This window comes from Oxyura jamaicensis, chromosome 3 (genome assembly GCF_011077185.1).
Source record: "Oxyura jamaicensis isolate SHBP4307 breed ruddy duck chromosome 3, BPBGC_Ojam_1.0, whole genome shotgun sequence".
Classification (NCBI taxonomy): Eukaryota; Metazoa; Chordata; class Aves; order Anseriformes; family Anatidae; genus Oxyura; species Oxyura jamaicensis.
In genome coordinates this window covers 92,934,465-92,959,789 of record NC_048895.1, presented here as the reverse complement: position 1 = coordinate 92,959,789, position 25,325 = coordinate 92,934,465, and the positions used below count along the sequence as shown (strand labels likewise).

Below are 25,325 nucleotides of genomic sequence, written 5' to 3'. Positions count from 1 at the left end.
TAGGAGAGCAAAAGCGTATCTCCCTACTCAATATATCCTCTTAGTGTATTTCAGTCCTCTCTTTATTTTACTAACAGACTTGATCTTGACTTGATTTGGGCCCAGAAAAATACATTAAGACTTCAGCCATAAAAACATTTTATTTCTGTAGAAGTTTTAAGCATGCACAGTTTTCTTCAGCTTGATCCATCAACAGACCTTCAGGTCAGCTACCGCTGCAGAATTTTTATAAACAGGGAGAACATTAAGAGGGAAAAAGGAAATTAGTTTTCAGTGTGATTGTGAAAAAACACCTTTTCACAAATAAACCACAGAAATGTAATGCTCAACTAAATGGGAAAGGACATAGAACAATGTCTCAGAAAAACCACAGAGAGTAACAATTATCATTTTATTAATTAATACTAGGTTTTCTGGAGTTATTATTGTCTAAATTAAAGAGTCCATGTTTGAGATCTAAGAGAAGATAAATTGCTTTCAAATATACTTTCTAAACTATGAAATGTTATGTCCTTGACTATTTTAACTTAAAATATCTGTTATTTGTATTTGCGTTGAATTTATTTTTTGTATTTGTATTTTGTATTTGTATTCATTTTTAATTAAATTAATTTTATTGTGCTCCATTAAAATCACAAAAACATAAGTTTAAATTTATAAGCCTGTGAAGTCCAGTATTCAAACGTTGATATGTAGTGTAACTGAGATATCCCATAGATCTTAAACTGGCTGTCTTTTCACTATTTCTGCAGTCTTTTGGGTTAGGCACCATTTTGTCAACTGTATTATTAAGTTATCCTGTACTGCAATGCAATTGGAAGATTGCCTGTCACCTCAGTTCTGACATTTCATACTCTTTCATGCTTTACAGGATGTACGGATGATAAGTACTTCCTTCTATCACTTTTTTTTTAATATGCTAAAGAAAGAGGAAAGGGTAAAAAACACAAAAATTCTATTACATTAAAAAAATAATTGTCTTCATCACGTGGTTTCCAATTCCCTGATCAGAAACCTTTGCCATTATAGGAAAATGCCCTTTAACTGGAGGTAGCTGCAACAGACTGTTACCCCTTATGTGATGAGAGTATTTTCTTTCAATCATTTGCTTAATGAAAGATAAGCATTTCAGGGACTTCTTGTCTACCCTTTAAGGAAAGCTAGCGACTGGGAACAGCACTACTTAGCACAGTTATTGGGGAAGGTACTACAGCAAAATACTAGTGATCTGAGTCTGACACATTAGACATCTGAGACCCAAGTTCATTTTGCATTTTAATACTTCATCAATACTGATGAGAGGTGATAAAAATCAGAACTAAGGTGGAACTCTCCTTACGCTCCCACTAAGCATTTAGTCTATTCTTAAAGAAAGAAGAAAATTCTCCATTAAAGACTATCCTATTAGCAAACCATTTCATTCTCAATCGACAGTGCAAGATCATTTGCTGAAAATTGGCAAGAAAACACAATTCACAAGCATTTTCTTCGAAAGTAGAAGACATATTTGTGTTATGAGGAGCTACAGCACCCAAACCTGGCCTTGCAGATCCTAATCATTATATTCATCCACTGGAAACCAGAACTAGCAGAATTAGTCCCCTACTTTTTTAACCTGCTTGATTATGGATGGTCAATGTAAGAGTTCAAGAAATAAAATAAACGTATATACTCAAGAAGAAAGAATAGAAACTTACTTTGGGGCCTGGAGGTCCTTGTTTCCCTGGAGGGCATATGCAGGGGGCAGGTGTGGAGCCTACATCACTAGGGCCATTCATGCACTACCAAGAGTGAAACCAACCATCAAAACACATGCCAAAAGCATTGAACAAATGTATCATAACATTATAAGAGGCTGGTTTTCCTTAGGTTGCATAGGTCCTAGCTTTCACTCCTTTGTTCACCTGGAACTTTTGCTCACCTGAACACTGCCTTACAACTACTTTGCATGCATGAATTCACCATTTAACAAAGAAGAAAAATAAATAAAGTATTGAGTTGGTACCTGAAAGTCTATTTGCTCCTCCACAAATCTTTTGTCAAATAGCTTGGTAGTTTTCAATCTGGAAACATGCAAGTCTGTTCTCCTCAACTAACCAATATCCATTATTTGAAGTGTGAACAATTATTAAATGTAACTATTTCATAAAAGTTTTTTTTAAATTATTAATAAATAATAATTTATTTATAGAGCATAGTGACTACAACCAACTACATGTTATTGTGTAACAAGCCCAAAAAGAGCATGAAGCCCCTGTCTCCTACCTCATGGGCACATAAATGGTCTCTGAATGGAATTCTTTCTTACAGTCAAATGATTGTTTAAAATACAAATTACTCCGGAATATATCCCCGTTCCCTTTGCAATAGCATCCAGCCCTACAAGTAAGAGCAATTCAAATGAACTGGGGAAAAAAAAAAAAAAAATCAGGCCATTTATTGTATTAAATTTGGGCTTCTACAGAAAACTGATTTTGAATTTGCCATTGACTAGAGCTCAATTAATGGAAATCCAGCATTTTAAGCTTAGCAAACCTCTTTCCATTTTTCAAAACAAAGAGTATATTCCCTAGAATAGTAAGTTATATAAAGTCATATACTACCTTAAACTGAGTTTGAGCAGTTTAGGATTGAGCCTACCTCTCCATTCTGAAACAAGAAGAAACACAGTTTAAGAATAAAGCAATATTTGCAATAAACAAAATCAATTCATTTGTAAACATTACCAAAACCAATCATAAATGTGGGGCTACCAAGCAACTACAGTTCAAAATTTCAGACTTGCTCAGGTGTGTGTACAGCTGCTATCAACATATATGAATTTTAGTGTCATTTATGGGTCTTTCAAAAGGAGCTGCCAATAGCAGTTTTTCAAAGGCAACGACAAAACTTAACATAAAACTGCACCATGTAAATATTTATACACTGAATGTTTAGATTTGGTTCAAAACTTTTGCCAGGAGCAAATTCTCATTAAAAAAAATAATCCTCTACTTATTCATTGATGTCCAAGAATGTACCAAAACATTTCTAAAATCTCTGATTTCTGCCTGAATCCAGCATCTGGGAAAATATACAGCAGCACAGAGGCAAGGCTGGCTTTCTGTCACTTGTTTTCCTGTGTAACTGCATGGTATCTGCAGTATCATAGAACAAACCATCCACAAATATTTCAGCACATCAAACATGTAATTGACTATATTAATAATTCAGTAGCCACCATTACCTGCACTACATGCAGGAGTTTTATGATGCACACTCTCACCACAGACTTTACACACAATCAGTGGAGAGAAGTGGCTTCCTCTGTATTCAATTTTCATCTTGGGCAAAGTCTAGAGAAAGTTTCTTTCCCCAGTGATCATAGTGGGAGCTTGAAATTACGATGTAGCCAGTCGTCTCAGGGAATTTAGGCTATAATTAGCACATACAGCCCCTGCTTAGTTCAGGAGCTCTGACACAACCACACTCTGATGGAGTACAACCACAAACCACATATGCCTCCAACTTTCATTACCTCCTTGGAGATCATCCAACATTTTTATTTCCTGAAGGAGTCCAGAATTTCATGAGTGAAGCCCAAATTAAATTTACAACAACAGTAAGTGAAGCTAAACTGGCAAAGTGTGATCTCTTTGCTCAGACTTCTTGCCAAGTTGTAGAGAATGCAAAATATGATGGATTTTTTTAGCATTTGCTTTCTTTAGCCACATTTTTTTTTCATTTGTTCATTTTTCATATCCTACCTACTCATTGCAAAGAGCAAGAAGATATGTGTTACAAGTAAATAGCTAAATATCAAGTTTACATCAGATTTAAAGCTAACTTTACAATTGCGTTCCTGAACAGATTAGTTACCTGCACAGACAGTCAGATTTCAGAACGGCTAATAATCCAGACACCTACTTGTTGCTTAAATTAAAGGTGTGAGTTTTAAATAAGAGTCATATTTAGTGTTGATTATAATAGAAATGCTGGCCCTAATTAAATAGGAGCCAAACATTCTAGCTGTGGGTATATGCAAGTTTAGCAAAAAAAAACGAAATATCTGGATGTTGAACATTTATGGGCACTCTTGTCAAATTGGCAAGATGGTTCTAAGTCCTAACATACCAAATCAAAACATGCCGAAAATGTTTCTGCAGACTAACACACTGGTGTCTGATTATCTTAGACACCAAACAAAGGATGACATTTTGAAGGAAACTGTAAATATAAACCAATCTCTTTTGAGAAGTGATCCGAATACGTTTGAAAATCTAGACCCAACTGTGTATCATGAATGATTTCCAAGTTTGTTTACATGTGTTTTACATTTCATTGTATAATTAACTGTATGTAAGAGGGCAAAGAAAGGATCAAAGAAGCCCCATAAGCTTTGTAATTGTGTACAAGAATCCTAAAACCCTGAACTGCATTTTATTTTTGTCTTATCCATAACATACATTGTGAAATCTTGACTTTGTTTCAGTCAATGGGATTTTTATATCAGACTTCAGCATAGATAGTTCTGATATGAAAAGGTGATATATAAATATCTGTTTGTTGGTTACATATAGAAATTTCAAATATTAAATGTCCTGGCAAGTATCCAGTATAGAAGTATACCAGACAAGTTAAAAAGCAATATTTAAAGTATTTCACACTGCTGTAACCTAGCTGTTTTACTTATTTGTAATATTTAAAATCTTAAATTTCAAACAGATGATTCTGAGATTCTTCTATACTGCTGTCAAATTTGCATCATCAAACATCTAAACTAAAAAAAAAAAAAAAAAAAGCTTTTAAAATATGTTCATGCAAAACTAAGGGTGAAGGCAGACAAATTCTGGGTCACCTGATCCTGCAAAAGCAACAAGCATTCGTTTGCACCAGCTGAATCAATGTAATATTATTTATTTTAGGAATTCACTATTAAGTCAGCATTAAACAGTGATTTGTTAGAATGCCAAATAGTCTGCAAAAGTTTATCTATCATACTCACAAATCCTGGGATCTCACAGACTGTTTCTCGATTATTTTGCTCTGGGTCACAGTAGATTCGCAGCTTTTGTATATCAAACTATAATTCAAAACATAGAAGACTTTTTTAGAAAAAGTGTTAATAGTTTGACATTAGTTTAAACTATACCCTTCTTAAATTATATCACCCACAGTTTTTTTAAAAAAGAACAAAATATTAAAAAGCAACAGAAAGAGCGAAGTCTGTATGTCTACTATAGTTAAAAATCAATTAAAGATGTAGAAACATCAGGCTTCTCACAATGATTCATACATGCAACCAATTCAAAATTCTGTAGCATAATTATTTAAAGAAAAATAATCAGTCCAAGGTTTTGTTTTCTAAAGTAACAGAAATCACCACCCTTAATCCTTGGCAATAAATCCAAACATGCACAGCACGAATTACACCCACTGCCAACACCATTTGGAAACAGTTACAACTGCAGAAGCAAAGCGTACATTTTCCTTTTTACCTTAACAATGCTGCTGGTTAGATCTTTCTACACTGTCCTGTCTCTATTAGATGTAAGATTACTAAATTTTGGTAAGGCATCAGAAATAATTTGTTTTAGTTTAGATTTGTAATGCAAAATTGTAAAAAGCAGCTGATAGAAACATTGGCAGCAGGAAAGCACAAGTTTGTGCCATTCTGCTCTGTTACTATACTACAGAAGAATGAAATTTCTGAAGTTAGTTTTTCTATCATGAAACTACCATGAGCACAGAGAGAAAAATGCCCAATTACACTTAAAAGAAATCACAGACCATAAGTTTGACTAGCAGGGGGAACACAGCACAGAATATCGAGTCTGGTAATGCCATACATAGTAATATATATTTTCAAATTTAAAATGTCTAAGCTACAATTTTCAACACTTAAGTATGTACAAAAGTTTATCATCACTGTACTGCAAAGCATGTAAGCCAGTAAGGCCTTAATTAAATTGAAAAGTCTTGCAAAACATCTCTAGAAAACTTCTGAATCAGAGAAAAGAAAGGGAATGAAAATTCACCAAAGTGTTTCTGAGGGATCTTCTATCATACTTAGTTTTTCAAAAACGTTTCAAATGATTCAAAGGAAAAAGGATTCAAAGGAAAAAGATTTCAAAATACATTCTCAGTGAAAGTTGCCATGCTGATTCATTAAAATATTTATAACCATAGTTTAAATAAAAATATTCTGGCAAAGGTTGACTGCTAATGCTTTGCAGTATGTGTTGCAGTCTAAGATACTGGGCAAAAAATACCATTTTTAGATTTTAGAAATCAGCTGGAAATAAAAAATTGTAACATGAGGGAGATGTTCCACTTTTCTTGTAGTCCACTGTCAGGACAGGATCTTACACTGTTCTACACTCCCAAAACACTTTCATTTTTATTTTATACATCTTTTGCTAAGAACATTCTTTAACCAAGAACATTCTTTAACTGAGAAACCGTGTTACTGGGAATCTATAGAAGTCCCATTTCTGTAGCAACATAAGAGAAAAAAACAAGGCACAACAAACAACACAAATCCTAGAAGGCACAAAACTATGAAATTGGGATAATCCCACACTGACAGGGAAAATGCGTGAGATGATTGATTACATTTCCAAAATTTCTACTTTCCTTGACATAAGTGCCTGAAGTCCTACCAGAAATCCGTGAGAAGCATTCATTATTTTTCACAAATAAGTATTTTAGTATATAAACTATGTTTTCACCAGAAATGCTGAGTCATGCACACAGTTTGTCATCCAAGTTTCTGTGTACATTTTTAGAATATGGTAATAATAAAAATGAAGCCTGGCTACAAATGTATACAATTGAGACCAATGATTAACAACATCTGAAGAGAGTTAATGAAGATGATGCAAAACACATTAATCTATTTTAATAGGAGTAGTAAGGATCATGAAATTAAAACAGTAGAGTACAAAAAAGCACAGCTTTCAAAATGACTAAAAAAAAACACCTACTTAGGTAGTTCAGTATTTCTTAGTATTGCTCCTTTATCCTCAGTCTAATTTGTAATGCTATTACCACATTGTTATAAATATAAGGAAACAATCTATTTAGCAAACATCTGGAACACTGTCATTGTCCTCAACATTGTTCTATACATCCTTTACCTATATAGCCTGACGTTACCAGCTTTTTGGTGTCTCCATACAGCTCTAGGCAAGAGGAGTACACATTGAGGAGTCCTCAACATTGTTCTATACATCCTTTACCTATATAGCCTGACGTTACCAGCTTTTTGGTGTCTCCATACAGCTCTAGGCAAGAGGAGTACACATTCCTCGGAATGGAGGAGAGCCTCAGTACAGGAGTTTCAAGGCTCTTTTCCAGCACAGCAGAATCAAACAGTGCTATTTTGTGCACCAAGTATTCGCAGTACAACATATCTAGCGTTGACATGCTTCATACTTTCTTGACAGCTCAATGAGAAGGAAACTTCCTGAAAATTGTGTTCTCTCTCTATTGTGCCAACAGAACCCATACAGTGGAAATTACACGCAAGTGTCAAGCACAGAGGATGTCCCCTGCTCTGAAATGCTGTTTCCCAGATTTGAGCAACTGCACTGCAACAAATCAGTGCTTCGGCAAAAACTAACACCTGCTGAAGTCAGTGAGGCCAAGTAAGTACCCATCAGTTTATGTTCCCTCTTAACTACTAAGATTTAATATATTACATTTCAACCAAGAGTAAATTGGAAGAGTAGGTTCAGGAAAAGAGAAAGCACCAGTGAAATGTTAACCTACAGCAGAACTTCTAAATTAGCCTGATATTTAAATTAATGGGTTTTTAACATAAGCATACCTGTACAGTTTCCTCCTTTCCAGAATACTTTCCTATTTGGGTTAGTCCACTGATGTAAATACCTAAAACAGGATGTAATGGCTTCGTTTCAATTTCTTGGTCATCTATATACAAAGTTACAAAGTCTTCTGTTACTAAGAGACGAACTTGATGCCAGCCTTCATCAAACAATGTCTAAGAAAAGTGAACAAAAATGAAATGTTTAAAACAAAATGTCTTTAATTTATATTACAATAAAACTTCTTTTCAACACTGAAACTACCTGTCAATGATTGAGATGATCAATGTTCCAGGTTTTGTCACATACAAAAAAAAATATAACTGTACAGGCAAAATAGTAGTAGTCAAGTAATAATATAATTGTGAAAATGATATTTGCTACCAAGTAAGTCTATGCTTCAGAATTATTTTTAACTCACATAGATTTTTTCAGTCTGCCCCTGAACATGCTGAAACGTATTTCTTATAAATATGAAATCAGAGAATTTTTTTTGATCAGTATAACAGGTATAACATCTCAAACACTTCAGATCTTAAATCATGGTAAAAACAAATTGGTACTTGAACACTTCGACTTGAACACACTTAGACAGCATCTCTGTTTCCATTGTATTTTCATTTGTAGATTGGGATTTACTTGTAATGGCTCTCATTACAAAATAAAATAAACAACAAATCACAACATAAAACTTTTCAATTTTCCAGGGTATCGTGATAAATAATCATTTTTAAAAGGGTTGTTAATAATGTAGTGATACTTATAGTGTGTTTAGAGATGTGCAGATCTAAAAAAAGTTATAAAATTATTGTCCTCCATAATAGCAAATATAAGCATAGAGAAACACAGAAGAAATAAAAAAGTTGTCTTTGCAGTTCATGGATACCTGGGACTGTAGAAATAAAATTGATTTTTCATTTGTAGATCCCCAAAACACTTAAAATATTTCAGATTGACTTAAAAATGAAATTTCCAGCAATTTCCGGTAAAACAAATTTAACACTTTGCTTCTTTAAAATGTATATATTTCACCTACAAATAATTATAAAAAGGCAGAGGAAATTTAAAAAGAAAAAAGCAAAATTCTCCATTTAATAAAAGAATAAAATACTCCTCACCAACAAAAGCCTGGTAGTTAAAACCTTTGAAAATAGATCTTCCTTCTCCGAGAACTTATATATCAAATTCCTTCAGCCTCATTTGGAGGAAGGTTTCAAATGCAGGCTGCCACTTCCCAGAAAATTAGAAAATTAGAACCCCCTTGGCCACTAAGTGTTCTATCTACCTTTCCCACTTTTTTTTTTTTTTTTTTTTTTTCTGAAGTGTCCCTCTCTCTCAAATTAATAAACACTCCCTGAAACAGGTATGGGAATCTCCAGGCTGTGTATTCCTATACTGGTACAAACACACATGCAGAGACATTCAATGTCTTTCACGGGAACTTAGATCATCTTTCTTACAGAGTTGAGTACTTTGCTGGAAATTGAAAAAGACTGAAAAGGCAATCTTCAGATTACACTAGGAGACAATTTACACAAAGAGAGGAATCCACTTAGTGAGAAAAATAAGCAGCTGAAAGGAATTTTTACTCAACAGAGAACTAGACAAATCTAGGCTGAACTTATTTTGTATGCTGCTTTTCTGGAGAAGAAAATAGCTACTTTCATTATGCACTTTCAAGGGAATTTAGATACTTAACAAGAACTCTCTCTAAAAATTGACCATTCTTGTTCCAATTTTCTAGCCTCTACATCAAACACAGCAAATACTTTCCAGCATATGTTAGGCAAAGTGCTGTGTGCAAAACATTCTCTGTGATTTTTACAATTACCTGCTGGAAACTGCTGAGTAGAAAGCACCTGCTAAGCATTTGCACTGATGACCACTGTGGACTCTCAGAAAATATGGATGAAGTACTCACCATCTGTTTTTAAACATCTAAGCAGCCAAGAATAAGATTATTGTTAAAAAACATAAAGGGCAAAGGAAAAATGTGTATTTAAATGAGTATTCCAACACGATGCCTACGTATTTCTTACCTTTACACGAGGTGCAGCAAAAGTAATAACCTGTGTGCCATTTATTAAACTCGTTGTAGTGAATGATAATGTTTTCTCTTCTCCATTAATAGTGACTGCTATCTGTGGTCTCTTATCCAGGCTTAGAATTCTCCACAAATCCCATGTCTTTTTCACTTTAAATCTTTGAGTGGAAACAAACACATAGGATGGAGGCAGACCTTCTGGAAACACATTCCTAAATAGGGGGGAAGTGGAAAAAAAAAGGACAATACTTGAACATTCAATATAAATCTTAGAAAAAGTCTCTCTCACTTTAAACAATCAATCAAACAAAATCTTTTTAATTTTAGACCTATAAATGTATATACCTTGTCAATTCTGACAGGTCAACACGGGAGGTTACTTCGTAAGCTTTAGCATTAGTAGTTGGTATTTGAATTCTCTTTTTAACCTTTTTCTTCACGCCTAGTCCTAGAAGAATGTCAAATCCTTTTTCATCTCGAGCTGCCACTGGAATTCTTGTTGGACATACAGATTCTGCAAAGTAATAAATGAATATATAGATAAAGGTAGGATTTAAACTTTCAAAAGGTACCCTCTTACTTACCTAATGTTTTTTGTAGCTGCCTTTCAAGAAATAAAAAAGAATTGAGAACCGCCAGTTAAGTCTAACAAGAGAGAAGCAACATGCAGTATCCTCTGAGACATAAAGTGAGAATACTGAGATGCCATATTTTACTGCAACTACATACTTCTGATTTGTGACTAATTGTAGTAAAAGGAATTACAATATTTGACTAAAAATAATACTAGATTTAATTGCTAAAAATACATGGTTTCAGAGTGCTACAAAATTATAGATGTTAATTTCTGTGGTACACTAACAGTTTAGATTAATTCAGCATCCCTCTTTATTAACAACTATTTTTTTCATTTTTCAATCAAAATTTCACCAATCTATTTTGTTACACTGGAATCTGCTTGATGCTATTCTCACTAGAGAAATATTGTGTGGTATACTTTCTGTGGAAACAAAAGTTGGCTGGATGTTATCTTTGTTTAATTCTTTTTACACAACAATAATTTTAGGTAGTGGGCTAAAATGTTTTAAAAAAACGTGCAAGATAGCAAAGTGAAATGTAATGGTAAGGCCAGTATTTTTACTAAACTAAATCAATGCAAATGTTTTGTTACATTAAAATTATGCTAAATTATTTAAGTTTTCATCATTTTCCATTGTTTCTTCAGAAAACCATCCGTTCATAGAAAGGAAAGAACTTAGGAATGCATTCCAAAGAAGGGGTGGAGAGTTCTCTCAACTCCTTCTGGACCAGCCACAGGCTGGAAAAGTCATGTTTCAGTGCCAGGGAATTATCAGTTCAAAGGTCTAGATTGGCTTCACTTTATAATATGAGCAACACTGCATGCCTTCTCTTTTTAGCCAATTTAAGGGCAGTCAGAAGCTACCCTGTTCATGGGAAAGGACAATTCACACTAAGAAGACATCCCACAAGTATTTGGGGCAGCAGCAAGAAGCCGCATACATTCCCCTTGGTTTTCTTTTCCTCCTCAAAACAAAATGTCACCTGACTCCCAAATTTAAAATATATTACAAGTTATTTGTCTGGTTCTACAAGAAGAATTACAAGAACTCCCTTGCCTACATTAAGGAAACTAAAATATCCACCTTCTGAATGCTACAAGGAAAAAAAATACAATGTCCAACACAACTTGCCTTCTTACTCATGTCAAAACACAAGCCTCCTCTTCTCCAGGCTGAACAGCTCCCTCACTCTTTCCTCATGTGAGATGCTTCACTCCCTCAATCATCTTAGTAGCACTTTGCTGGACTCACTCCAGGAGCTCCACATTTCTCTTGTACTGGGGAGCCCAGAACTGGGCACAGTACTTCAGGTGAAGCCTCACCTGAGTAGACAGGGAGGATCACCTCCCTCAGCCTGCTTTCAGTGCTCTTCCTAATGCAGTACAGGATACCATTGGCTACAAGGGTACATTGCTGGCTCATGGTGAACTAGTCCACCCTGACTTCCAGGTCCTTCTCCACAGAGCTACTTTCCAGCAGGTCAGGCCCAGCCTTTAGTGGTGTGTGGAGTTATTCCTCTCCAGGTGTGGGACCTGGCACTTGCTTTTGTTGAATTTCAAGATGTTCCTCTTTGCCCATCTCTTCAGTCTGTCAAGACCCTTCTGAATGGCAGCAGAGCACTCTGGGGTGTCAGCCACTCCTTCCAGTTTTGTATCACCAGCAAACTCAGTGAGGAGGCACTCTATCCCTTCATACAACTCATTGATGAATTAGTTAAGTAATACTGGACCTATTTACCCACAGGGGTCACCAATAGCTACAGATCTCCAACTCTGGAGATCTGTATACTCTGTGCCACTAAACACCACCCTCTCAGTCCTGCTATTTATTCATCCAGTTCTCAATCCACCTCACTTTCCATTCATCCAGCCCACACTTCCTGAGCTTGCCTGTGAGATCACGGGAAAGATGATCAAGGAAAGACAGGATCAAAAGCCTTGCTGAAGTCCAGGCAAACAACATCACACTGTTTTTCCTTTATCTATCCAGTCAGTCATTCCACCATAGCAATCAGGTTGGTTAAGCATGTTGGTTGGTTTACCCTTTGGTAAATCCATGTTGACTACTCCTGATCACCTTCTTGTCTTCCACACATTTAGAGATGGCCTCCAGGATGAGCTACTCTATCACCTCTCCAGGGACTAAGGTAAGACTGACTGGCATGTACTTCCCTGTGTCCTCCCTCTTGCCCTTTTTGAAGACTGTAGTTGCATTTGCTTTCTTCCATTCCTCAGGTACCTCTTCTGATTAGCCATGACCTTTCAAAGATGATTGAGAGTGGCCTAGCAATGATACCACCAGCTCCCTCAGCACTCATGGATGCATCCCATCAGGGCCCATGGATTTGTGAATGTCACGTTTGCCTAAATGATCTCTAATCTGATTCTCCTTCTCCTCCTTTGTACAGACCTTCTCCCTGGTCTCCTGGGTTGCGTATTCCAGAGGGCTGGCATTCGCAGCAAAGACTGAAGCAAAGAAGGCATTCAGCACCTCTACCTTCTCTACCTTCTCTGCCTCCTCTGTTGCCAGGGTCCCCAGTCCATTCAGAAGGAAGGGGACATTTTCCCACTTTTGTTTTTGATGTATTTGAAGAAATCCTTCTTGTTGTCTTAGAGATCCCTAGCCAGATTTAATTCCAAATTGGCATTGGCCTTCCTTGTTGCATTTCTGCACGTTTGACAGACATTTCCATATTAATCCCAAGTGGCTTGCCCCTGCTTCCACCTCCTGTACGCCTCCTGCTTATGTTTCAGTTTTGTCAGGAGTTCCTTGTTCCTCTTTCTGGAAGACATGTTCAGCAGCTGTTTTCACACTGCCTACTCTAAAACACTGAAGTTCCCAAAAGATGCACAACAGCCTTCCATCCGCAAGGCAACTCATATCACCACTACTTGCTACATAAGCCACAAAACTTCAGCCTTCTTTTTCCAAAAAGCAAACACTGCCCCTATGCTCTTGTATCTACGTTCATTAAATAACGAACCTAAAAACTCCCAAGAGTAAAGGCTAGCATTTTTTTTTTAGACATTACAATGCAGATGATTAAGTCAGAATTTAACTTTGAGGAAGTTTCATGTGGTTCATCACAGTCAAATCACTGCTGCTTTACCCATATGGAGTAAGGAGTAAACTTCCTCTCCCAGAATCAAAATGAATCTTAACAACGTGAATAAAATAATCTACCACTCAGACATAAAATTTCCAGTTTGCTAGTCTTTGAGTTCACCTGTTGAAAACATTGCAGCTAGAAACAAAGCTGCCAGCTGGCACTGTTCACTATTCTTATGAGGCATCTCGGAATGTGAGGGAAGAGTATGACGTAAGGGCATAGAAATTAAGGGGCACTTGAACTAAAACAGTAAAACACTTAAAACAAGTAAAAGGAAACATTATTTTGCATGTAAGAGTTGAGTCAAATGTCTCGTTTGAATTTTAAAGGATACTAGTAAACATAAAATAATACAATAATTTAGGTTGGAAAAGATTTTTAAGATCATCAAGTCAAACCATCCACCTAACTTGCAAGTCCACCACTAAACCGTGTCCCTAAACTTAGTTCTGAAAGCAAGAAATACATCATGATGAAATATGTCACTTTTTCTGAAGTCTATTAAAAGAAGACATTGTGTTTATTTGGGGACATTTGTCCCCATGTGAAGTTTTATTAAAGAATTTAGCTGCACTTAGCTGATTTAACTTTCTGACAGACCTTAACTTCCTTCACATTAGGCCACATGGAATTATTATGATTTTCATAATTTTATCAAGACGTAAACACTATTAATCTCAACATAAATATTGCCATATTTTTTAAGTGAAGTCAGTACTCAGAGAGAACAAATGAAAGCTATTTTTCACTTAATAAGAATTAAATACAGAAATATGGTACAACTGAAATACGACTTCCATCAATTATTGGTAATAAAACGTACAACACAGCATTGATGCATACTCGCTGTATAATACAGTCTTTTTGAGTGATATATTTTAGAAGACATTTGCAAGCTTTTTTTTTATATTCAGGAAAGCCATTGTTTTACAAAGTTATCAGAAAACTCAATGCAGTAACACTGCTAGCATTCTAAAACTGAGAAGTTATTTTACAGTGTTGGTCTTGGCTAATTCTTCTGTAAAATCCTTTTTAAAAAGATCATAACAGCTTGTTACAATTCCAGGCTCTTTTGCCAAGTCTCTCTTCTGGGTTTTTCAACACATGCTAGAGGAAGAACTCCTGTTTGTAATAGGCTATCCTCTCAACTGTCAAGAAGAAATGCTGAATTGCAGATTAGTATCAGCTGAACCTAGGAAAAGCGATAAAGTAAGCCCTACGGTCTCGGCACTCTGAGAACTGCTCAACTATTTTAGGGTTTCTGAAGTCTATCAATGCAAAAAAAAAAATGATGCTTAGGGCAAAATCCCACATAGTGAAATTAAGCACACACTGTGCTAACATACTGCATCTTTCTGAAGTATATCTCTTTGTTTACTGGAGAAAATAACATTTTGGGAGGGATTTCGGTAAACAATATCAAAATGAAGGAAGATCATAGTATAGTTTATCAAGTGCCTTAGACTACACTAATCACGAATTCTGCTTGTGAACTAAAGGAAGATGGGTACAGAAGCCCATTCTGCACAGCTTCTAAAACATTTTATGATCACTCACCTTCACAGAGTTTCTGCTTTATAACTTCTTTAATTCTTGATATTGCAATATAATCTTCAACATAAAATACATAAGTTGATGAAGGCTTGTTAGCAATAGCTTTAAGTTCATCCTCCTCAATTTCTGAGCCAACACCAATTGCAAACAGAGTGATTTTATTTTTCCTTGCTTCTGCTGCTATATCTTTGACTTCATCTTGGGACTTCCCATCAGTGAGAACAACAGCTATTTTTGTTAAAAATCTTGAAGATTTTGCAAAAAGATGGTCATAGGCAAACTGAATAGCTCTTCCTGTTCTTGTATTTCCTCCCAAGTAGTGTATGGATTCCATTTCCCTGATGAGGTTTTCAGTGGATTCATGTGTTCCTAAAGGGATTTCAAGTACAGGGTAATCACTGTACTGGACAACTCCAACTTGGATAAACTTTGGTCCTATGTCAAAATTTCTTGTAATATTGACAAGCCATCTTTTGATTATTTCAAAGTTTTCTGGGCCAACACTGTAAGAGCCATCTAAGATGAAGACTAAATCAGCCGGAGCAGTTCTGCAACCTAAAAAGAACACATATCAAACAAATATTTTAGTGAACGCATCCACTCTTCTCTTCCACAGGATTTTTTTTTCATTTCAATAGGGTTTGTATTAGAATCTATATCAATAAATACATTCAATTAAAAAAAAAAAAAAAAAAAACAATAATCAGCTGACTTTGTTAGAGAAAACAAGATTATTTCTGTAAGTCACAACTTCATATCTGAAAACCATGCCATTTTCTGTTTTTTGCATTATCACCAGAAAAAAAAAAAAAAAAAAAAAAAAAAATGAAATATTCTGGAATTTCAGTTCCTTAGCTGCCAATTGGATTTCATGCAATCAGCAGAGAGGAATACATTTAGTTTTCTTCCCCGTATCTCTTCATCTGCAGAGATTGGTCAACATAAAAACTCATTTGTGTTAGCAAAATGTCATGGTTTTGGCTGGGATAGAGTTAATTTTCTTCACAGAGGCTCACACATGTGCTTTGGATTTTTGATGAAAATAGTGGTGATAACACACCAATGCTTTTAGTTGTTGCAGAGCAGTGCTCACACAGAGCCAAGGACTTTCCAGCTTGTGGTGCTGCCCTGCCAGGGAGGAGTCTGGGGGCATGCCAGGAATGGGAGGGGACACAGCCAGGACAGCTGGCCCATGCTGGCCAAAGGGATGTCCTACACCATGTGGCATCATGCTCAGCAATAACAGCTGGGGGAAAGAAAGTGGGGGGGGGGGACGTTTGGAGTGATGATGTTTGTCATCCCAAGGAACTATGACATGTGATAGGCCCTGCTCTCACGGAAGTGGCTCAACACCTGCCTGCTGATGGAAGTAGTGAATTAATTCCTTGGTTTGCTTTGCTTATGTGCACAGCTTTTGCTTTACCTAGTGAACTGTCTTTGTCTCAACCCACAAATTCTCACACTTTTACCTTTCCAATTCTCTCCCCCATCCCACCTGGGGAAAGTGAGTGAGCATCTGTATGGGGCTGAGCTCCCTGCTGGGGCTAAACCGCGACACAAATCAAACACACTGCAGAGGAAGGCTATCGTCTGCATACTGCAGAATTCAGTAGTAATATCCACTCCTTCTACAAAAATGTTCTAATGTACTTCTGACACTATTACTTGGCACTTACAAAACTAGTTATTATAAAGTCCCAATTCTCAACTGAACATTGCTAATATCATATTCTGATTTTATTAGAAGAAAAATGATCAGTGAAGAAATCAAGTTCCAGAATACAAAATCATCTATTCATTTAGCAAATACAATGCACACTCCTTATAAATGTCTTCATAACTGCATGGTGATGTAGGCGTGGATTTAACACTCCTAGCTGTAGACACCCATAAACGGAGCTTTTAGACCAAATTGCCAAGTACAGGCCATGGACTGTCCTATCTATTTTATGTGCGCATCCTCAAATGGAGGAAATATCTTTCTGGAGGGGACAGCTACCTCCCATCCACTGTGAAAGCACATGAGATAATGGATACACAAAGTGCCAAGGTGACAAAGAGATGGCCCAAATCAGGAGACATTAATCTGATCCCATGGTATATGGGCCATGGGAGTTGCTGTGTATTACTGTGCCCTTTGTTTCGTGAAAGGCTGCATCTCCACGTTAGGAAGAAGAGCTTTGCCTTGTCCTGACTTATGTCTACAGAAACTTCTTGTCAGGTCAAGGCTTCATCTTCCTTGAAAGAAAGTGGCCACAGTCAGCTGGAGATGCTTTTGGAGGGCAGGTGGTGGCAAAGAGAAAAGACATTGGGAGAAGGTATAAGTGGCGAGCAGAGTGTCACTCTTCAGAGGACAAGACAGAATATAAATAGCCAGGGCCAGGGACTTGAATCATGGAGTAATTTAGACTGGGAGAGACTTTGGATAGCATTGGACCCAGTGCTTTGCTGAAATATCCACCATGTTTTATTCTGTATTCTGTGAATGTGGACCTGAACATGGATATTATAAATACAAGGCATGCTTTGAAATTGCTTTTATCTGAAATACAAAAATTAAGACTTACTTGCTCTTGTTTCTCCATCTTCAGCTGAGATGTAATCATGAAGTATCAGAATTAACAGTGTCTGAAAAAGTTTTATGATCTGTGCCATTTGTATTGTATTTTCAAAGTCTTGAGATTAAACTGGAAAGGGAAGAAATAAAGAGAAAATACGGTGCCATTATATTACTAAAATAAATAAATCCAAATTTCTTTCTTTTAAAACCTGTGCATGAAGAACAGCTTTGAGTTGATTCTGCAGGCTCAGACATGAAGCCAGCCTGCAATGGACCTCAGACTCAAAAAGTGTCAGTCAGGCATGCAGGCCCAAAATCATATTCCTCCTTCTAGGTACATACATGAGTAGGTTATATTATCAATAACAGCTACACTTGCCCACCTGCTATCGCCCTCTGAGGACATTATACATTATATCCCATAAACCCCAGGGTTATAAACATTATATGCATCTTCAATTTTATATTGTTTTAGTTCTGTTTATATCATCTCCTTTGTTATCATGGTCTGTGAACAACACCTCCAAAAGGACATAATTCAGAAAAGCAAACCTGCAATTTTGGTCTCATGTTGCTGTCATAAGTATTATTTAACATATTTACTTAAATTAAGTCACATTTTATACTTATTATTTTTTTTTTTATTGCATAAAAAATCATAATGGGAAAATATACATTTCTGGAGTACTGTCTTAGTGATATATTACCTCAGAGGAAGAAAAAAAATGAATCTTTTATATCGTCTTCTCATCCTTCAATGCAAAATTATTTTTTTCTAAGTACATTCCCTTCCCTTTTCACATCTTTTTCATCTTCTCATAAGCACTTATGCCCACATCAAACAGACCTACACTTTTACCTAAAGAGTCAAATACTTATTGCACAACAAATTAAATGCCAATATATTGGAGGGAGGATGAAAGTTGCTCACATTTACTCGTTTTGTATAGCCAATCTTATTTTTTGAACTCTTCAGGATAGGCAAGATGTCTACCATATTACTAGTAAAAAGGTGTGTTCTGAAACTTCTGTATGCAGGAAAATACTGTTCTCCAAAGATACACCAAAACAAAATTCAACATACCTAATCCAAGTGCCTCTTAGGAGAAGAAATAAGTAAATGGAAATAAGTAATCATTTGGATTTTTAGGCAGCTTCTTTGCTTTTCCCACTGCTTATAAAGCATTCATTCTATTAAGATAAAAAAATATCCACAATCTCATGGAATGTACAAAAATCAATTTCCAGGAAATGCAACCAAAACCTAGTATAACTCCCCAAAAATTAATAATGCAAAAAACATGATGATGCTATTAAATATCACATTCAGATCATGGATCATTGCAATGTAACACCATACTTTGTTTTTCATATTACCTTACAATAGAATGAGTGAGAAACCAGATGTACTTTGGGATCTATGGGATAGGATATATGATGCAATATTCCAATGATGCTATACAAATACTGGGATGTCAACTTCATTTAAATACATTAAGTAGCAATTTCTTGTCCCAGCTATTTGAAAAAGAATCTGTTTAAACTATGAATTGCATGTATAAAAACTAAGATTTTCTCATGTGTTACATGCCTACTATAGTATAAGTGGACAATTTGCATTTTTCAGGCTTGATGATTTGTAAGTTGCATAATTTTAAAATGATTTTCAGCCTTTCCAGCAGCGCATGTTTACCGAAGGGTAAAATGCACCACATTGAGCAATACTGAAAAAAGAACATGTGGGAATTAAACTAGCAGGTCAGCAAAGAAGCACAACTGCATATATAAAAATATTAGCCTACAACTGAAACTAAATAAATAAATAAATAAATAAATAAATAAATAAATAAATAAATACAGACTACTTTAGTGTGCATTGATATGTACCAAAACAACACAATGTTGGCCCCAAAGAACTACAGAATCCCACAGATCCCTCCCACTGATACCCCAACAGAAAAATGTCTAAAAAAAATCCTGTGGACCAGCTTTGAAAGAGAAGAGTGAGGAAAGTATCACAACAGTACAATAACAAATTTCTGTTGTTTGTCATCTCTGTGGTTGTCTAAATGGTTACTTACATAAAATACACAAAATTTATGCAAAAAGGAAGATGATACTACAGCAATGAAAAATAAGGGTCTTCAATGTATCAGTCTTGACCAAGAGCAGTACAGTGACTGCTAGTATTTCACCTCTTTTTGAAAATAAAATACCACAAAATCTACAAAATTATTTTAACAAGACACTCCCCACAACACAAAACTTGTACGTGCTCCCTGCCACAAGTGAAGGCATGTCGGGCCTCACAGGAATGCCAGGATGATGCTTGCTTCACAAACCCCTGAAGAAGCCATTAATGTCTTCCTTAAACTGCAACGTCCCCTTTCATCTCTGCTCATCTCTCCCCATCAAGGGATCATTTACCCCCTTGAGAGATGAAGACCTCAGTTCAGCAGGAACAAGAAAAGCTACAGGAAAGAGGAAGATGCTCAGAGCCTTCAGCACCACAAGAAGAGCTGGCCTGTCGGGAGAGAAAAGAGCAGCTCTGAAGCCCTGCTCACAGCTCCTGTGCCCCTGAGGAAGGACCTTCAGACTCTCTAGCATTTCACCACGGAGGAGGTATGTGTGAAGGCAGCAATTACGGGCTGCCCTAGTGTACAGGGACAGTCAGGGAGTCTGGCTTAGGAGCGGAGGGAAAGGTTTTGTCAAAACCCCTGCAAGTAGATGAGGGATGTAACAGGGGAACTAGACATAAGGAAAGGAAAATTCTCAGAGATGTGCTGTGGTGTGTCCCAGTCACACACCAAACAGAAAGATGTTGTCCCGTTTTTTTCAGTTTTGTGTTCTCCTTCTTGCTCCTTTCATTCATGCATGTATTTTAAACAACAGGCAAAACCTAACACACAGCCCTCATACTATCCCGCTGTTCAGCTCTCAAGTCATCCTAAAACTATGCAAAACAGAAGCCCTAGCATGAAAGAAAATAAATAAATAAATAAATAAATAAATAAATAAATAAATAAGGTAGAACAAGAAAGCAAAAACATTAACAAGGTCCTCCTGGTCTCAGCCCCATGTACCCAAACAGTAGGAACTTTTGTTCACCATGCAGCCATGGCCTCTAAAAGTGGGGCATATCCAACCTCCTTGCTCCACCAATGAAAGAAACAATGCTGCAAATGCTTCATGAGCTATCAGGCACCGGTGTGGGAAGCACCACAGGGAATTACAAGGCATGCATAATATACATCTCAATTCTCACACTGAAGAAATTTCCTTTCTTCACTGGTGAATGCTACAGCAGCGTTATTAAGTCTTTAACCTTGAAAGCCATTAAAGTAATTAAACTATTGCATTAGAACAAGATTTCTCTTGGTGAAAACTATTCTCCAACTCATGATATTTCTTAAAAAGATTCATTAAAATAATTTGCAAAACAGGCTTATCTGATTTGCAGAATTAAGTTGTATTCCCTTAGGGGATCAAAATTTCCATCTATTTGTGACAGTCCTTCTGTATTTCATTTACAACAAAACCTGAAAAATATGATACTGAATTTGAGAAGTTCATTATAAGTACAAAGCCAAATAAGTACGTGGTAGTCCAAAACAGACTTACTAATAGAAACCAAAATTAAAAGGATAAACCAAAGACTTAAGCAACCACCCAATGAGGAGGATTCCAGGAACTATCCAGCATTCAATTTATTTAAAGAAAATAATAATATAGCACTGCACTTTTAATAGTCAAAAGAGATGCCAAACCAACAACTCTAGAGACCAAACTTCTGTGTCTTGTCAACACAGTAATTATAGCACAGGCAACAGAATTGTACTTGAAATCACTTACAGAAAATTCTTGCCAAAATGCCTCACCACTACCATGCAGAGGCCACCATTAATATCAGCCTAGGACCTCTCCACTGACATTGCCAAAAGACAAAATTAATCCCTGCTGATCATGTCCTTTCCATCTCTCTTCTTTGGAAGAGAAACAGCAAGTTGCCTTTCTGAAAGGTGGCCCATGGAAATTCTCCCTGCTTTCTTCTCTGCCCTGAGAGAGCTCTACCAGCTGCTGGGAGAAGTCAGGGTCCTTGTGCCAACTTGCTGCTGCTGGAGCTTAGAACCTCCTCAGACTGTGTGGGGAAGCACTGAGGGATGTTAAACATGCCCCAGCCCGACACAGGCAGAGGGAAAAGGGACTGATACTTGTTTGCTCCTCATCTTCTCTGCATCTGCAGGGAGCCAAACAGTAGGCAGGCATAGCTCAATGTATTACAGTAAGCTAAGTGAAAAATTAAAACAAAAAGCAAGCAAACAAAAAAACAGAAAATAATATTTAAAATAAAACTTCTAGCCTCTGTCTTTCTACAAATTATCTGTCCATGCGTAAATCCGTGGTTTTGCCAAAGGTAACCAGGAAAATATATTTATCAAGTTTTCTTCCTACCTGTTTATTATACAAGACCAGTTTTGGTGATCTCAAAACGGGAGATCATGAAACAGAATTCTATACAGGGCCACTAAATAAATACAGACGTCGCATCCAGCTGAAGTAAAGGTCTGGGCACTGGGAGAGTATTAGTAGAGAAGCATCATATACGCTACCATGCTTTCCAAAGCATCCCCCACGTCTCTTTCATTTCTCCACCATAAGAGGGACAGTGTACCACACCCAGAGGCTTTGCAATTCTAGTGATGTACAGGGCAGCAGAAGCAAGCCCTTGGCTATCTCCCAGCCCCCAAAACCTGTTTAATTTAAAGCCACAACAGCCTATGAGACATTAACTGAGAGGGGATACTGGGCTGGGTGGATGTTTAGTGTAACTCAGTATGACCATTCTTTTGTTCTTCATTGTAAGCTTTTTATTTATTTATTTATTTATTATGTTGTTGTTGCTTTCCCTTGCTTCTTTGATAGCAAAAGGGCTGTTTAGAGTGAGTGAAAACAAGCCCCCTGGTGTAAAATGGACTGTCTTGCGCAGAGTGATCCCAAACATCTTATATAAAGGCACCTGCTCTGTTTTGGCGATGGCAAAAGCATGCAACTCTCAAAACATCTTTGAGCCCCTCTCTATGCACTTCTGTGTAGCAGAGAACAGCATCTTCTGTATGCATACACAGAAGCAGAATTTCACATTGAAATTAAGTTTTCAGCAGGAAATTTAGGTGGCTAAGCAGGTTAGGCATGATTTCCACTCTGTATTTAAGGTGCCTAAAAGCAACACCTCCTGTGTCTCGAAAGGCAGCCTACTGATGCAGTCTTTCCACAGTAGCTTTCCGGTGCCCAGATAAGTGTATCATTTTACTCTAGGAATACTTTCTGAAGAAAATTTCCATTTAGAGCAATTTGGAATCTTCCAGAATCAAAAATATTTGCTCTTCAGTGCAGTTTTGTCACTATTCAACCTGGGAATGAAGAGAGAGATTTCCTTTCTCTGAAACCCTGGCTTCCCTGCCACATAAAGATTTCTTGCTCGAGAACTGTTACAGAGGAGTAATGCCTTTCTTCGCTTCTTCCCATTGCTAGTCACTGCCTAAGAAAGAAGCCGTGAATGGTATGATTTTAACCTTTTCCAGCATTCCAGGAAAATAACCAGACTAAAGGTTATGTATATTATCTCATCTTCCAAGTATAAATTAACACTTCTCTCATATTACATCACTGCACAAACATCTCTTAATTCAACTAGGGATCGTTAGCTTTGGCCTACAAAGGTACAAAGATTAACACATTACAATAACAATGATTAAAAGGACATACTGGAGATTTTTTTTTGTATTTCCAAAACTTATGTAATAACATAGAAATTGTACAGCGAGAGAAAAGCCCTGAAAATCCTGATTTATATGCATTAAATAATGTGGAAAAGTAATGCAGTATTGTATCACCTTCCTTTTAGAGTCTGCGTTTTCAAAATTCATGGGTCTTAAAAATAAAATGCTGGGGCAATTTCTATTTAACTGTGTATTCTTATTCCTAATATTACTAGTTCTATCTAGGCATTCAAAAAGTCAATGAAGTTGTTCCAAGTCAGTTACTTTTAAACAGATAATACATCTGAAGTATGTATTTCCACTTGGATTTTGGTCCCATTCTGCATTCGTATTTTCCACATTGCTCCTCTCCAATTTTTTTTTTTTGGGGGGGGCGGGGGGGAGGGACGGACAGACACTGATTAGGTTATTTTATTTACAATCATTTAAAAGAAAAACAGCATTGCCTAGGAAGGATGAGGCTGTGAACACAATTTAGGCTCAGTTTACACATAAATAGATGTACATAAATGCAAGAGTGTACCTCAATAGATAAAATCTGCTACAGTAAAGAGTACATTAGTACTCCCACACCGTTTCTTCCTATTTCTGTGTTGGAATGAACTTTTTGGTACAATCACCGGTATAATTACATTCATATTAGGACTGATCTACAGCACTGAATACATGATTACAGGCTAGTACAGATGAGTTTCTACTAAGAGGGGTCAAGAAAGAAAATTATGTGTGTAAGTTACTGCAAGTTTTCTATATTGTTATTATAGTTGATTCTAGTGCAACAAGAATGAAAAGTAGTTGTATAATGGCTTTTTTTCTGGCAAAGCACTATTTATGCTTATTTATATTATGGCTGTTATACAGACACATGCAGTTATAGTACACAGAAACACTTTATTTCCTAATCCTGAAATCAAGCAGAAAGCATTGGATGGAGCTCAAAACACACAGACGAATGGAGATTTTATTTGGGTTTCTACCCAGGTTTCTACCTATCTTTCTTTTTACAATAGTGACAAGGGTATGAGGTGACTGCTTTGTTCCTCCTTGGTATAAAAGCCTACCTGATAAGTAAACTAAAGAACAGAAGCAGAGCTGGAGAGACACATGAAAGAAGCAGCAAGGAGAGATGCAGACAAAAAAAGCCTACTGCAGCTGAGTACATCAAGTCCACGGGTGAAGCAGAAGGAGCTGTGCAGTGCCAATGGCAAAACGACCTGGTTAGCTGAAGGTGAATGTCCAAGCACCTGCAGAAAGTGAACAAATATTGGAGAGCTTGGATAAACTGCAGTAGACTACTCAGAAAGGTGAGTGAAGTGGGTGTGCACCCACATCAGCAAGCACCGCTGCAGGGCTTCTGCAAGCCTTAAGATGACTAGAACTCCCAACGCTACAAAAGGCTCACAAACACACAAGCTCCACACTGTAGAATTACCATTTTCTTCCCCCACCTGGGATATCTCCTGAAATACCAAATGTGCCACAGTAACATCACATCTCATCTGCATTCTCACACATCATATGCTTCTGTGGTCCCTCGAGTACACGCTAGCAGCATCTGTTCAACATTTGCTGCTGCTCAAATGTTATTTTGGATTTCTTGCCCATGGCTCAAAAAAGGCACTAACAACTATTTCACATTTATGTTTGATGTTTCATTCACCTATGCCACAGCTACAACTTAATTTTCTCATTAAGAGCATAACCCAGACTACTGACAAAACAAACTTTTTAAGTCTTCAATCCAAAAGACATCTCAGGGACAGGTAAGAAAGAAAAAAAAAAAAAAAAAAAGAGCCAGTAGTTTAAATGAAAATATTGTGCAAGATAATTACAATGTCCACTACTAGGAGTATTCAACGTACACAAAATAAACTCATACAAATTTACAC

At 36.7% G+C, this 25,325-nt stretch overlaps 1 protein-coding gene across 3 annotated transcripts in view; it reads right to left on the bottom strand.

Moving 5' to 3' along the window:
• COL21A1 (collagen type XXI alpha 1 chain) overlaps nucleotides 1-25,325 on the bottom strand; it is a 113,910-nt gene that overhangs the window by 64,841 nt on the left and 23,744 nt on the right. For 2 of the 3 annotated variants that reach the window (XM_035322515.1, XM_035322518.1), the window contains exons 2-9: nucleotides 17,664-17,783; nucleotides 15,100-15,651; nucleotides 10,198-10,366; nucleotides 9,848-10,064; nucleotides 7,811-7,984; nucleotides 4,985-5,062; nucleotides 2,641-2,649; nucleotides 1,698-1,781 (exon numbers count right to left, since the gene is read on the bottom strand). In XM_035322515.1, coding sequence (XP_035178406.1) covers nucleotides 1,698-1,781; nucleotides 2,641-2,649; nucleotides 4,985-5,062; nucleotides 7,811-7,984; nucleotides 9,848-10,064; nucleotides 10,198-10,366; nucleotides 15,100-15,651; nucleotides 17,664-17,751 — 1,371 coding nt within the window. In that variant the 5' untranslated portion in view covers nucleotides 17,752-17,783. Of the gene's footprint in view, nucleotides 1-1,697; nucleotides 1,782-2,640; nucleotides 2,650-4,984; nucleotides 5,063-7,810; nucleotides 7,985-9,847; nucleotides 10,065-10,197; nucleotides 10,367-15,099; nucleotides 15,652-17,663; nucleotides 17,784-24,497; nucleotides 24,520-25,325 lie in introns of those variants that run through there. The other variant, XM_035322517.1, reaches the window with a different exon arrangement.